We start from the raw sequence: 14,821 nt of genomic DNA, 5'->3' as shown, positions 1-14,821 counted from the left end.
CTTCAAAATGGAGGCACCCTCTCTCCAACTTTTTGAAGTTTCAATTAAAAAAGAATGGGTTTTGCAGCCAGGCCATTACTGTGGTGGCCCTAACAGGGTGGCCTGTGGCTTCTCCTGCTCCCAGGCAGACAGGGAGGGAAAGCATCTAGCTTTTCCTGGAGCACTGGTCCCTAGGTTGGCTGCTTGGAGGATGCATCCAGGCATCTAAACTGGCCCCTGCCACCTATGGGAACCTGGAGGAAGACTGGAAAATCCCAGTTGGCCTCATTTATTTGGCCTTAAATGTCCCTTAACAAGTAGTGTCAGCTACTCACCGCATGCAGGCAGGTAGTCCTGCTGCTCCCCCATCACCACAGACATGACTGGGGGCAGGATGGAGCTGGGGAATGGGCTTGCTGGCTGGCAATGCTGGTTTTAGTCAAAATCCTACCAGTCTAATTTGATTTAGAAGTTTCTATTATTTAAAGAAATAATTTGCATTTATATAGCATCTTTCCCAGCCTCAGGACATTACAAAACCCTTTACAGCCAATAAAGTACCTTTGAAGTGCTGTCACTGTCGGGAATTAGATTTTTTGTTTCCTCTTGAGTGAAGCACTTATAAAATTGTTTCTCATGTGACACTCCCAGTGACACCCTTAGTGACCAAATTTATTTTTGCAAAAATATACTTTATTGGTAAAATATCTAAAGGAACATTACAAAACATTTCAAATTATCATAACAGGAAAGTGTAATGGTATTCAAATTATCTACATAGGTCATGTTGCACTCTGAGGTGTTTCAACACAGTTGCATTTAGTTTATACTACATATCAAGAACATGCTTACAGTCCAAGGGATTCTATACAGTTACTAGCCCCGCAAGTGCACTATAGCCTAAAGGCCTTACACACTGGCCTTTCCCCATTGCGCCTTTACAGCCCCTGCCCCAAGTGTTAGTGCATCCCTCAGCATGTAGCCCTGGACCTTGGAACATGCCAGTCTGCAACACTCATTCATGGACAATCCTTTGCACTGTGCTGGGCAGACCAAAGAGCGTCTTTCTCCGAGCTGATGATCCTCCAGCTGCAGTTGATTTTTTTTATATCTGTAATCATTTTGCCACTTGAGCAGTAAATCTTTTTGAGCCTGACATGATTTGAACACGCAACCTTCTGATCTGGAGTCAGACGCGCTACCGTTGCGCCACAAGCCCATCCAGCTGCAGTTGATGTTTGTCTGGGTGTGCGTCCCGTAGAGCACAGAGTCCTGGGTCACGAATCTGCTCGGGATGAACCTCGACAATAACCACTTTCTGGACCTTCTTTGCAAAGGCGCATTCCGCAAGGAGTCTCACCACCGCCTTCACAAGGGCAATTAGGGATGGGCAATAAATGCTGACCTAGCCAGCGACGGCCACACCCCATTGAAGAAAAATCTACAACTGACCCATCAGCCTGTTTTTTTTTTAAATCTTTACAGGAGCAGACTTTGTATTTCCATAATACTCTTACTAACACTGTGACTGTTTGAGTTGTGCTCTTCACAGTCCGGTAGATGGCAGTGTGGCGAGAGGCTCGCAACACTTTTACCCCTTGACCATCATTTCCTTTCCTTCTTTGCATTGGGGCAGAATTCAGTGTTACGATTGTGCCTGTGTTCAGGTGGCTGCAGTTTGCTTACGAGACAGGTGTGTGTATCATTCATTGTGCCTGTGAGACTATGGTCAGCGGACCCGAGAGGAAAGTCAGGAACCAGACTCAGGCTGATTGCCAACCCGCCGAAAGGCAGCTTTTATTCTACAGGGTGACACGCACCAAAATAGATGAGTTTAAGCCAAAAACCGAATGAGTATCGCAGTTGCGTAACATTTGCAACGAATGCAATAAAAACAACGTAATTTATAGTGAATTGAATGCACTTTTCTTTTCTTCAAATTAATCACTGAATTCCCAACTTTTATTTCAGGGACTGGCTAAAGTAGTGACCCCCCCCCCACCCCTCCTTCCCCAGCTACCTGCACAGGATTCAGGTAGGTACGTTTCCCTCCCGAGTAGAGGGGAATTTGGCTTGAGGTCGGTTAGAATGCGGCCCGGGCTTTACTTGGCACAGGAGGGGCAAATTCAGGCGCTTCTCTCGGGGCTGGGGTGCAGCATCATTGCCAAGGCTAAAACCAGATGTTGGGGAGGATTATGGGCAGAGGGGGTTAGGGAGTGAGGGGGATTGGCAATGGGTTGCAGGGTGCCAGGAACAAAGGTGGAAAGGGCAACCAAGATTAAAGAGGGGCAAACTGGGTGGTCAGAACTTGGGGGTGGTACTAATATTTTTGCTCCTAATTAAAATTATTTTCAAACCCCAATAACTATTGAAACCCGTTATGCGAGGCTTCAAGAGAAGTGGGAAAAAGGCTTCTATTTTGGGGAAAAAAATAGATTTTTGCTGTCTAGCTTAATGTTTTGGATGTTTTAGGACAGTTCAAAATAAGGACTGTCTAATTCAAAACTTGGCTGGGAATACTAAATGAGGTGAGGAATTAATGACATTTGGGGATATATGAGATTGATCAGAGTTTGATAAAACTTCTTGAATACGGTATTCATTTTTGAAACCTGCCATGTCTGAATGCAACCGTCTGAATCACTGCTGGGCCCACAGCTTATATTTATTTTTGACCCTGTCTCCTTGCATCATACATCATCCCCAGTTCTGAGAGGTGTAGAAGACAAGCTCCTAGTGCTCTGCTGCTGCTTGAGGGCAACCCAGATTGAGTCATCCTTCCTTACACTGGGGAAGCTGCCCAATGTTCTGTGTTCCACCAGTACCTGAGGGGAATTTGCTTAGTGGCGAAAGGCATTGCGTATCCCTCCTGTACTATACGAGGGGTAGCAGTTGATCAATGAAGTTTAGATTGTGATCATTAAGGGTGAGCTGTCAGGTTGGTAGAGTGCCATTATTAATTTATGATAGTTTCTTTTCAGCAATATTCAAATTAAAAGTGAGACATGTTGCTGAAGCTTTTTGTCTTGCATTCATAAGGACGAATGCAATAATGCCAAATTTCAAACACACAGCAATTTATGCTAAGAGGAGAAAAGGGTGCTGATTGGTTGGTAAGTCTCCTGTTGGATGTGATTCCATGATTGGGCAGCACTTGTTGAACAATCCTGAATTGTGCTAATAGCTGCACGAACAACTCATTTAAGATAATCAGCCAAGCTCGTACACTCATTTACGTTTGCTAGAAGTGACATACATCGATACGCAGGGACCTATTCTCTGCAAACAAAAGGAATATGTTCAAGCATTCCACTTTTTAAAAATTACCTGGGAGCTGGGGATCTTATAGTTCCCTGTTGCTTTCTCCATGACAATGTCTCAGCCAATCAGAGTTGACTTGCTGTCCAACCAGCACCCTTGTCTTCAGTGGTATAAATTGATGGTATTCTTGCAGTTGTATTGATGACTGCAAGACAACATGTCTCTGTTTTCAGCATAATTTTTAATTGTACCATTGCTTCTCCATTTAGCAGCAACTGGGGGAAAGATGCATAAAGATTATTCCAACTACAGGCCTTCAAACTGTCTGTGTGGCAAGAAGACAAAGCATTTTGATTATTTTCAGGTTTTATTTTGCTTTTTTTCATTTCATTTGAGAATGGAATGGAATTTAAGAAGGAAATAGATAGATTTCTGGATTTTAAAGGTGTCAAGGGGTATGGGGAGAGCCCAGGAGTACTGCGTTGGGATAGAGGATCAGCCATGATCATGTCGAATGGTGAAGCAGGCTCGGAGGGCTGAATGACTACTCCTGTTGCTATTTTCTGTGTTTCTATGTTTGTATGATGTGTAGAGTAAAACCTGTTCACCTTGAGCCCTTTCCCAATTTTTGCACCATAGGAATGATGAGAGAGGAATAGAATGAACCATCTGTTATTGAAGAGGACATCACTGGCAGTGTTACTCCCAAAATGGAGGGTCACCATATCAAGATGGGCCAACACCTCTACTGTACGTGGCAACCCAAAGGAGTGTGCCGATCACAAAAAAACCCGGATCCGTGTGAATCCATTAAATATTCAGATGCTGTCCTTTGGTCTCCATCAACAGATCTTTGGAGATATCCAGGCTGATTACTCGGAGGAGGCAGTCCAGAAGAGCATTGAGCACCTGAAATCTCATGACCTCTGGGACAAGGAAACCTCCATACTGCCCGATGTGGATCTGCAGCTGCCCAAAATGTATGGCAGTAACATTGATGAGCATTTTCGTATCCTTGCTCAGAATCAAAGCCTCCCTTATTTGGAGGCAGCCAATGACCTCCTGCAGTGTGACCTCCCTGAAATGCCCTCAGAATGGACCTGGGCAGCTGGCTGGACAAAGTATGATCTTGGTGGACAAACAATGCCTGTGAATTTTCCTGATGACCAGGCACTGGTTTTTGATGTGGAGGTGTGCATATCTGAGGGCCAATGTCCAACGTTAGCAGTAGCTGTCTCTCCAAGTGCCTGGTAAGAACTTAGACATAAATGAGCGAGAGTCGAATTTTATGCTCTCTGGTCAGAAATGAAACCTTTTTCTACTTTGTAGTAGCTCTTGGTAAGCACATCACTAGTTAGATACAGAGTAAAGCTGTCTAACCTCCAGTCTTGGAAGAGCTCATCTCATGATCTCTTGCAGTTTCATTGCCAACTTATTGCTAATTAGAGGACTTTATTTAAACAGTGGGCTGATTAGGAATTACATTGAGACTGACCAAATCATTTCACATAGGATCCTTACAATCAATAAATAAGACTTTCATTCTTATCAAAACAAAAACAAAAATACCCAGAAAAACTCAGCAAGTCTGGCAGCATCTGTGGAGAGGAACACAGTTAATGTTTCGAGTCCGAATGACCCTTCAACAGAACTAAGTAAAAATAGAAGAGAGGTGAACTATGAGCTGGTTTGAGGGGGGTGTGTGACAAGTAGAGCCAGTGATAGGTGGAGATAACCAAAAGATGTCACAGACAAAAGGGCAAAGAGGTGTTGAAGGTGGTGATATTATCTAAGGAATGTGCTAATTAAGGGTAGCAAGCAGGACAAGCTTCCTCTCCGCAGATGTTGCCAGACTTGCTGAGTTTTTCCAGGTATTTTTGTTTTTGTTTTGGATTTCCAGCATCCGCAGTTTTTTGCTTTTATTTCATTCTTATCAATCTGGGTTTGATAAGAAATCAGGATCAAAGGTCAATTCACTGTCCCACTCATTTATTTGCGACTGTTACCCAGTAAATAGAGTGTCAGGCAGGGCTTCTGCTAGCCAGAAACTATAAACATATTCAAACATGATGCCCACAATGGTCAAATGTTGACACTCTGTCTAGCTTTGTCCTCCCGAACCGCTTGTAGCTACTCTTACCAGGAGATTTGCTGTCATGGTAAGTTTCATTTGGCTATGACTTTCCGTGACTAACCATAGGACTAAAACTGTGTGAGACCCCAGACTCTTCACAGGTGACTGGCCACTTGCCTGCTAAGCGCGATGACAGTGCTCTGGATGTGTCGCACACCTTGCAGGTCTCCGCCTTCTGAGCTATTGTCCTACTAACTTCTTAGGATTCTTCTGCCTCATCTGCTGTTCTCAGCCTTCATGCACTTAGAAGCAGTTATGTCCCCACACTGAACCAGCCAAAGCTGATGGGCCCCTCACTTAGTTTTGCACGACTGCTGAGTCGAAATCCCGGGCTCTGGCCGCGGGTGTGCACAACCAGCTACTTGGAGTTGGAGAATTGTGGGACTCTGGTGTCCCCTACCCCTACACCCCTTTTGATGTTGGTGTGTGGCTTGACAGGGAATCAAGTGTACTAACCCTACAAACATCTCCCATATGCCCCTTGTAATTAAAGATTATACATTTAGAGGAGGTGTTTGATTGCAGACAATGTCCATGGTTTTGTACTCCAGCAAGAGTTAGCATCCTGAGAGGGGAGAAAGTAAGGCCATGAATATAATGCGTGATGTGCAAAGCTGTCTTGCGTTCAGACAGGATTTTACAATAATCTTACCTATTCCGCAGGTACTCCTGGTGCAGTAAGCGTCTCATTGAGAAGCGTTACACCTGGTCCAGTCAGCTGACCCTGGCCGACCTGATTCCTCTGGAGACAACTGCAAACTCCACCCGTTCACCGAAAGGCAAGTGGCCAGAGAGACTGGTCATTGGCCACAATGTCAGCTATGACAGAGCAAGGGTCAAAGAGCAGTACTTGATGAAGGTGAGTCAACTAATTGATACATGGTCTTCACTGAATTTTCAATATGTTTTGTCAACATCATGTTCGGAGCGAGATGTTGATGGAAGAAGGTGCTGGAAGGATTCTTGCCACAGGATTATCTCGTGAAGGGTCTAAATGTAACGCTTAGACAAAAAGAACCCGCGATCTTAGATTGTCCTGAGCAGTCAGGCTGTGGATATGGGTACACTTACAACCCTCAGCTGTCCTGGTCCAAAGAGGGAGAAAAACAACATCCTGGGTTGTTGTTGCTGATTGCTGTGTGGAAAGTGTCTGGTGTCAAGTGAGGGGAATATAGGAAATAGGAGCAGGAGTAGGCCATTTGGCCCCTCGAGCCTGCTGTGCCATTCAACTAGATCATGGCTGATCTTCTATCTCAACACCATTTTCCTGAACCATCTCCTTATCCCTTGATGTCTTTAATATCTAGAAATCTATTGATCTCTGTCCTGAATATACTCAGACTGAGACTCCCTCTAGGGAAGAGAATTCCAAAGATTCACCAACCTCTTAGCGAAGAAATTCCTCCTCATCTCAGTCCTAAATGGCCAACCCCTTATTCTGAGACTGTGTCCTCTGTGGTTCTAGACCCCCCAACCAGGGGAAACATCCTTCCCGTTTAAGCCCTGGAAGAATTTTGTATGTTTCAATGCGATCACCTTTCATTCTTCTAAACTCTAGAGAATAGAGGCCCAGTCTCCTCAATCTCCCCTGATAGGACATTTCTGCCATCCCAGGATCATCTGGTGAACCTTCGTTGCACTCCCTCAATGGCAAGTATATCCTTCCTTGGGTAAGGAACCAATACTGTACACAATACTCCAGGTGCGGCCTCACCAAGGCTCTATCCTATGTCTTATGGTCTTATAGGTTATGGGGAGAAGGCAGGAGAATGGGGTTGAGAAACTTATCAGCCATGATTGAATGGCGGAGCAGACTCGATGGGCCGAATGGCCTAATTTCTGCTCCTATGTCTTATGGTCTTATACAGTTGCAGCAAGATGTCTTTACTCCTGTCCTCAAATCCACTTGTAATAAAGGTCAACGCACCATTTACCTTCCTAATTGCATGTTGCACCTGCATGTTATCTTTGAGTGACTCATGAACCAGGACATCACTTCACAATCTCTCACCACCTAAGAAATACTCTGTTTCTCTGTTTTTCCTATCACAGTGGATAACTTCACATTTTTCCACATAATACTCCATCTTGCCCACTCACTTAGTCTGTCTAAATCCCCTTGAAGCTTCTTGGCATTCTCCTCATAACTCACATTCCCACCTAGTTTTGTGTCATTAGCAAACTTGGAAATGTTACATTTGGCCCCCACATCCAAATCATAGATATAGATTGTGAATAGCTGGGGCCCAAGCACTGATTCTTGCAGTACCCCAGTAGTCACAGCCTGAGAATGACCCGGTTATTCTTGCTCTCTGTTTTCGGTCTGTTAACCAATTCTCAATCCATGTCGGTATATTATCCCCAGCCTCATGCTCTAATTTTGTTTACTAAGCTCTTGTGTGGGACCTTATCAAAAGCCTTCTGAAAATCCAAATACACCACATCCACAGGTTCCCTCTTATTTATTCTGCCAGTTATATCCTCAAAAAGACTCCAACAGAGTTGTCAAACATGATCAATCCATTTTGACTCTTTCCCAATCCTACCAATATTTTCTGAGTGTCCAGTTATCACATCCTTTAAAATAGACTCGAGCAATTTCCCTACTACTGACATCAGGCTAACAGGTCTCTCTCCCTCCTTTCTTAAATAGTGGAGTTGCATTTGCAACCTTCCAATCTGCAGGAACTGTTCCAGAATCTAGAGAATTTTGGAAGATGATCACCACTGCACCCACTATCTCTACAGCCGCCACCTCTTTCAACACTCTGAGATGTAGATCATCCAGCCCAGGGGATTTATCAACTTTCAGTCCCATTAGTTTCTCCAGCATTACATTTTTACTAATATTAATCTCTTTTAGTCCCTCATGCTCACTAGCCCCTTGTCTCTATTATTTTTGGGATGATTACTGTATCTTCCTCCGTGAAGACAGACACAAAGTATTTGTTTAGATTCTCCGCCATTTCCTTATTCCCCATTATAAATTCTCCCGTCTCTGCCTGTAATGGGCCCACGTTGTCTTTGTTAGTCTTATCCTTCTTACATATCGATAGAAGCTTTTACAATCCGTTTTTATATTTCTCGCTAGTTTACTTTCATATTTTATTTTCCCTTTAGTTACTTAGCCCTCCTTTGATGATCAGGATCAGCTGTAGTATTCTTTACGGTTCAATAGCTTTGCCCAAGCTCATTAATAACAGCCACGTGGGCAAGCTTCCAGAGAGTGCCCAGCAACCATATGACAAAAGCAAAGTATTGCGGATGCTAAAAATCTGAAATTAAAACCGAAAATGCTGGATGTGCTCAGCAGGTTTGGCAGCATCTGTGGAGAGAAAAACAGATTAAATGTTTCAGTTTGATGATTATTCATCCAAATTGTTGTGGAAAGGAGATGTAAGATATAAGATTAAATTTTTGTTACTAGTCAGTCTCCCGTGGCATTATGCATGGAGAGTCAAGACCAAGAGTAATAATAGGTGACAACGAAGGTGTGGATATCAGGACACGCAGATTTATCTTAGTTCCCATGTCAAAGCCATCAGCAGTGTCCTTATTTTTATATAACTGTTTGATGTTGTGTTGCTTGTTTAAAATTAAATTGTAAAACTTATCACAGTTTGGGAAACAGAGATGTACAGTTGATTGGAACAAATGAGCTTCTCTGCAGTACAGGCTGAGGAGTTCAAATTTGACATCGACAACCACTGGCTGGAAAGTATAATAGTAAGAAATTTACATTGGTAGTTTCAGCATGAATGTGCAAATAGGATTTGTATTGAGGAAAAGTTGGCCCACAAGTGTGACAAAAAGAAGTAAGGTTTTGTAATTAGGGAATCCATTAAATGTAAAGTTTTTAATGCAGAATAGATAAGTTGAGCTCACAATTGAAGTAGGAGGAGAATTACATTGTACATAGTGTTTATAATGCAGAAGCAGACCATTCAGCCCAACATTCATGCTCCACACAAACCTCCTCCCAGCCACCTTCATCTGACCCTATCAGCATATCCTCCTGTTCCTTTCTCCTGCATGTATTATCTAGCCTCCCCTTAAATAGGTTGGTGCTACTCTGAACTACTTGCGGTAGCGAGGTCCACATTCAAACCAATCCCTGGATAAAGAAGTTTCTCCTGAATTCTCCATTGGATTTATTATTGACTATTTTATATTTATGGTCCCTAAGCAGTTGATTGAGAGTTTCCTCACGCTCTTGCTAGTTCCTTCATTCTTGCTCCCTGTTTCTCCCTATCTCCCCCGCTTGCTCCCTGGTCACTTTATGCTTTTTCTGTGTGACTGTATTCTTTGGATTGGTGTCTAACTGCTCGCGGAATGTGAACTCTGTTCACTCTCTCTCTGCAGAGGACAGGGCTACGTTTTCTGGACACAATGAGCTTGCACATGGCTATTTCTGGCCTGACTGGCTTCCAGCGCAGCCTCTGGATGGCAAGTAAAAAAGGGAAGAGGAAAGGCCTGGAAGAAGTAAAGCAGCACATTAAACGGACTAACTACAAGCCCAGGGGTCCAGGGGTAAGAACCACAAAATAGCCTCATGTTCATCGACTTTAAAAACAAAGGTATGGTAATAATCAAAATCTTGAGCAAAAGATAAAGTGAAAGGAAAATGACAAGTGATTTAAATCCTTGTGCCATGTCAAGAACAGAACATGGAACAGTCATCTATATAGTCCATCTGTAGGTGAAGTATTTATACCCGCTGTGCCTCCCAGGTGACACATCACCCTTCCTATAGGGTTTCCTGACTTCTTAACTTTGTATCTTTAAAGAGGGGTGTTTAGGTAAATTTCTGTCCTTTATGGAGGTACTTTTGTTTTTAGATGCGTTTCCTCCATTTTTGTGTAATTTTTATCCTCTCTTCATTCAGAGGGCACATATGCACCTATTTCAAGCTACTGGTGCCAATGCCCTCTGGTGGAAGTGCCAGGAGCCATTCAGTTGTTGCCCTCAGATCCCCTTCTTTCTGCTTGAGTTCCTACATCCTCCATTATCACCTCCACGTAGGATAGCATTCAGAGTGGAACTCAATCTGCATCTGTGCTCTGTGGCATTAAGCGTTCCAGCGCCTTAGTAGATGTTATATTCAGATTAGATGGTAATTTAATATGTGCCCATAGGCTGGGTAAGGAACACACATCACTAGAAGATAAATGTGAACTTCATTTCGGCAGCCATAAAGGGTACTCTGAGGAGGAATATCAGTTTAATAAATGGACTGAAGGTCCAGAGACAGTATTCTATCATGGCAGACACTGAGAGTCGCAGGTCTTTTGCTAAGTGGCCTTGATGAGGTGAGGCAACTTCAGGGACTTTATAATCTAGTGTGTTTGTGGTTGTAAGTTGGAGAGGAGGAGGTACCTGCTTACTGAAGTGGACTATAAATGGGGCTTGGGCACTCTGATTCAGTGATATCCATTGATGTGTGTTTCTATCCCCTGTTATCAGTGGGCTCAAAGTTTAGTGGAATTCATTATAAAATATTGGATCGGAAATAGACATATTTGCCCGTGTTTGTACCACTCTTGTTGCAGATTGGAGCCTGGGACTGGGTAAACATAAGCAGCATCAATAACCTCCCTGATGTCCACGCACTTTATGTGGGGGGAAAGCCTCTCGAGAAGGAGGCTCGTGAGATTTTCATCAAAGGCACAATGAAAGATGTTCGGGAGAACTTCCAGGTACAACAACAAATAGACCGCTGATTACTGTCTCATTTTATAGCATAGCACACACTGTAGCAAAGGATCTAAAAAAATTACTGTTTTGAAGTTGCTTTATTATGTATATAATAAAAATTAGTGACATTGGAATTATACATTTCAATAAATTAATTTACGAATGCCTTGATTTTAAAATTCTCATCCTTGTTTTCATATCCCTCCAGGGCCTCGCCCCTCCCTATCTCTGTAACCTCTTTCAGCCTTCCAATGTATCTGGTAAATGGGATTAGGTAGGTAGGTCAGGTGTTTCTCACGTGTCGGTGCAGACTCGATGGGCCGAAGGGCCTCTTCTGCACTCTGTGATTCTGTATCTGTGTTTCTCCAATTCTGGCCTCTTCAGTGTCCCCATTTTTAATCTCTCCAACATTGGTGGCTGTGCCTTCAGCTACCAAGACCTGGCCTAAGCCAGGATTTCACTTTCTAAACCTCTCTGTCTCTCTCTACCTCTCTTTCTTCCTTTAAGACTCCATAAAACCTCCTTCTTTCACCAAGCTCTCAGTTATTGGTATCCGTTTAATAACGTACCTGTGAAACATTTTGGAATGTTTTACTACCTTAAAAGGCACTATGTAAATACAAAGTGTTGTGTTTAAACAAAACCTTCTGACATTTATAGATATGTGTCTATTCCTGGATGCAGGGAGGATGTTTGCCCTGGTTGGGGAGTCTAGAACCAGGGGCCACAGTCTCAGGATACGGGGCAGGCCATTTAGGACTGAGATGAGGAATAATTTCTTCACTCAGAGGGTGGTCAACCTGTGGAATTCTCTCCCACAGAGGCTGTGGAGGCCAGGTCACTGAGTATATTCAAGAAAGAAATTGATAAATTTTTGGATATTAAGGGCATCAAGGAGTATGGAGAGAAAGCAGGAATATAGCGTTGAGATAGAGGATCAGCCATGATCACAATGAATGGTGGAGCAGGCTCGAAAGGCCGAATGGCCTACTCCTGCTCCTAGTTTCTATATTTCTTAGAAACTGCCTCTTCTGTGTCAGCCTTGGCTCAAATTTTCCTTCTTGTCACATTTAAAATGTAAATACTTCAATATAAAGTTTATTTTTAAAGTAATTTTTCTTTGGCAACCTGCTAGATCCTTCCTGCTACATCACTTCATGGTGATGCCAAAGGGGAGTGGCTGGCATGCATCCCATAAATGGCTCCTTTGTAAACAGTAGCCGGTCACAGCTTCAGAATGGCCTGAGGGCTTGTGTTATGCTATCGACTGAGTGTTCTGCATGATGGGCTGTGACACCGATGTTTGCACACTTGTCGTGGGCTGTGAATGCTGTTGCCTGGTGAACTTTTGACTGCAGGGCATTTGTCGTCACCAGAATTTCTCCTTTTCCCCCACTCCCAATTCCAAAGAAGGACTAATGCCCATGCAGTAGTGAGGTACTGTCTGAGGACCAACACTGTAATCGGGCAAGATTGAGAAATGGATATTTTGAACCGTAAGTCCAATGCCCTCTGCCCCGGTAATGTATTCTCTGCTGATCATGCTTTCCAAGAGCCTGTTTGTAGAAAAACTTCTGAGTTCCAGGGCTTCTTGGAAAAACTGTACCGATCACAGAGCATTGTAACTGATACCTTGTTAACTTGGCTCAGTAGATAACATGTTCTTCTGAGTCCAAATGTTGTGGGTTGGCACCCCCACTCCAGGACATAATCTAGGATGGCACTTCATTGCAGTGCTGAGGGAGTGCTGCATTGTCTGAGCTGCTGCCTTTCCGATGGAAAGTCAAACTTAGGCTCTGTTTGTCTGCTCAATTAGATGTTAATGATCCCTTGGCATTAAGAGCAGGGAGTTTTACCAGCATTTGTGGCCAATGTTCCTTCAACAGATCAACAGATTATCTGAGCAATAATTTTTTTACTGATTGTGGATTCTTGCTGTCTGAAACTTTGCTGTCACATTTGCCTACGTAATAATAATGTACTTCATGATAATTAATTGAAGTATTTTGTCTGTAATGCGACAAACAATTATATCAATTTTAATCTGTTTTTGCCTGCTCAAGTGTCCCACATTCTCAGCTAAAACGAGGTATCCAGAACTGAATTTCCATAGGATGAGCCTGGAAAAACCCAGGCAGACAATTTATCTTTTATGACAATTGCTTTATTTTTAATACCTCAACTTGTGTTTAATATTCCAATGTGATTTGCCCTTTTATTTCACTGGTGATAGGAGCTGATGCAATACTGTGCACTTGATGTTAAAGCTACTTATGAGGTGTTTTGTGAGGAGCTTCCGCTCTTTCTCGACAGGTGAGTCATACGAACATATGAAATAGGAGCAGAAGTAGGTCATTCAGCCCCTCAAGCTTGTTTTGCCTTTCAATAAGATCATGGCTGCTCTGTTTGTGTTTCAAGTTTCACATTCCCATCTACCACCTTTGATTCTGTTGCCTAAAAAGAATCGACTTATCTTAAAAATATTCAATGACCTCGTTTCCACTGCCTTCAGAGGCAGAGAATTCCAAAGTCACACAACTCTCTGAAAGAACAAAAGTCTTCTCATCTCTGTCCTTTAAGGGCGACCCCTAATTTTAAAACAGTGCCCCCTAGTTCTGGAGTTGCCCACAAGAGGAAACTCTCCACGTCCACCTTGTCAAGACCGTTCAGGATCTTATATACTTCAATCAAGTCACCCCTCACTCTTCTAAACTCCAGTGGAAACAAGCCCAGCCTGTCCAACCCCTCCTCATAAGACAACCCACTCATTCCAGTTACCAAACTAGTAAAGCTCCTCTAAACCAACTCCAACGCATTTACATCCTTCCTTAAATAAGAAGACCAAAACTGCACATAGTATTCAAGATGCGGTCTCACCAATGCCCTGTATAACTGAAGCATAACATCCTTACTTTTATGTTCAATTCCTCTCATGATAAAGGGTAGCATTCCATTAGCCTCCTTGATTATATGCTGTACCTGCATACTAACTTTTTGTGACTCTTGCACAAGGACATCTAGATCTCTCTGCACCTCGGAATTCTGCAGTTGTTCTCTGTTTAAATAATTCTCTGCTTTTTTTTATTCTTCCTGCCAAAGTGAACAACTTCACATTTTCCCACATTATACTCCATCTGCCAGATTTTTGCCCACTCATTCAACTTGTCTATATCCCTCTGCCAACTCCTTATGTCTTCTTCATAGCATACCTTCCTACCTATCTAGGTGTTGTCTGCAAATTTAGCTCCCATGCCTTCGCTCGCCTCATCTAAGTCATTGATGTAAATTGTCAAAAGTTGAGGCCCAGTACAGACCCCTGCGGGACTCCGTTAGTCACACCCTGCCAATCTGACAAACACCCATTCATGCATACTCTCTGTTTCTGCCAGCCAGCCAATCTTCCATCCAGGCTAGTAAGTTTCTGAATGACTGACTTATCTTTGGTTCCCTTTCTGACCATCAGCCAGTGTAGGCCAGTCACAGGGCAATAGTGACTGTCACCCTACCTCCCTATGTAACATCTGCTGAAACAGTGATACTGTATAAGAACACTAAAGGCACCACCTAATGCAGGACTGGTGTTGTTCCCATCTCTATCTGCTGCCCTTGTCCTTCTAGATGGTAGTGGCCGTGGGTTTGGAAGGTGCTGTTTAAGGAGCCTTGGTGAATTCCTGCAGTGCATCTTGTAGACACACACTGCTACTGTGCGTCAGTGGTGGAGGGAGTGAATGTTTGAAGATGTGGTGCCAATCA

At 43.3% G+C, this 14,821-nt stretch overlaps 1 protein-coding gene and 1 non-coding gene across 2 annotated transcripts in view; one reads left to right on the top strand and one right to left on the bottom strand.

The window, feature by feature from the left end:
• Window positions 1–1,126: 1,126 nt before the first annotated feature.
• trnaw-cca (transfer RNA tryptophan (anticodon CCA)) lies at window positions 1,127–1,198 on the bottom strand. Its single transcript has one exon. It is a non-coding gene; the product is annotated as a tRNA-Trp (tRNA).
• Window positions 1,199–1,957: 759 nt separating this feature from the next.
• The window catches only part of polg (polymerase (DNA directed), gamma), a 50,226-nt gene continuing 37,362 nt past the window's right edge, over window positions 1,958–14,821 (top strand). The window contains exons 1-6 of the mRNA XM_078529992.1: window positions 1,958–2,018; window positions 3,880–4,490; window positions 6,038–6,233; window positions 9,737–9,904; window positions 10,924–11,070; window positions 13,302–13,381. Coding sequence (XP_078386118.1) covers window positions 3,901–4,490; window positions 6,038–6,233; window positions 9,737–9,904; window positions 10,924–11,070; window positions 13,302–13,381 — 1,181 coding nt within the window. The 5' untranslated portion in view covers window positions 1,958–2,018; window positions 3,880–3,900. The remainder of the gene's footprint in view (window positions 2,019–3,879; window positions 4,491–6,037; window positions 6,234–9,736; window positions 9,905–10,923; window positions 11,071–13,301; window positions 13,382–14,821) is intronic.

Source organism: Cetorhinus maximus, chromosome 26 (assembly GCF_964194155.1).
Source record: "Cetorhinus maximus chromosome 26, sCetMax3.hap1.1, whole genome shotgun sequence".
In the NCBI taxonomy this organism is placed as follows: Eukaryota; Metazoa; Chordata; class Chondrichthyes; order Lamniformes; family Cetorhinidae; genus Cetorhinus; species Cetorhinus maximus.
This window is presented reverse-complemented; position numbering and strand designations above follow the sequence as displayed.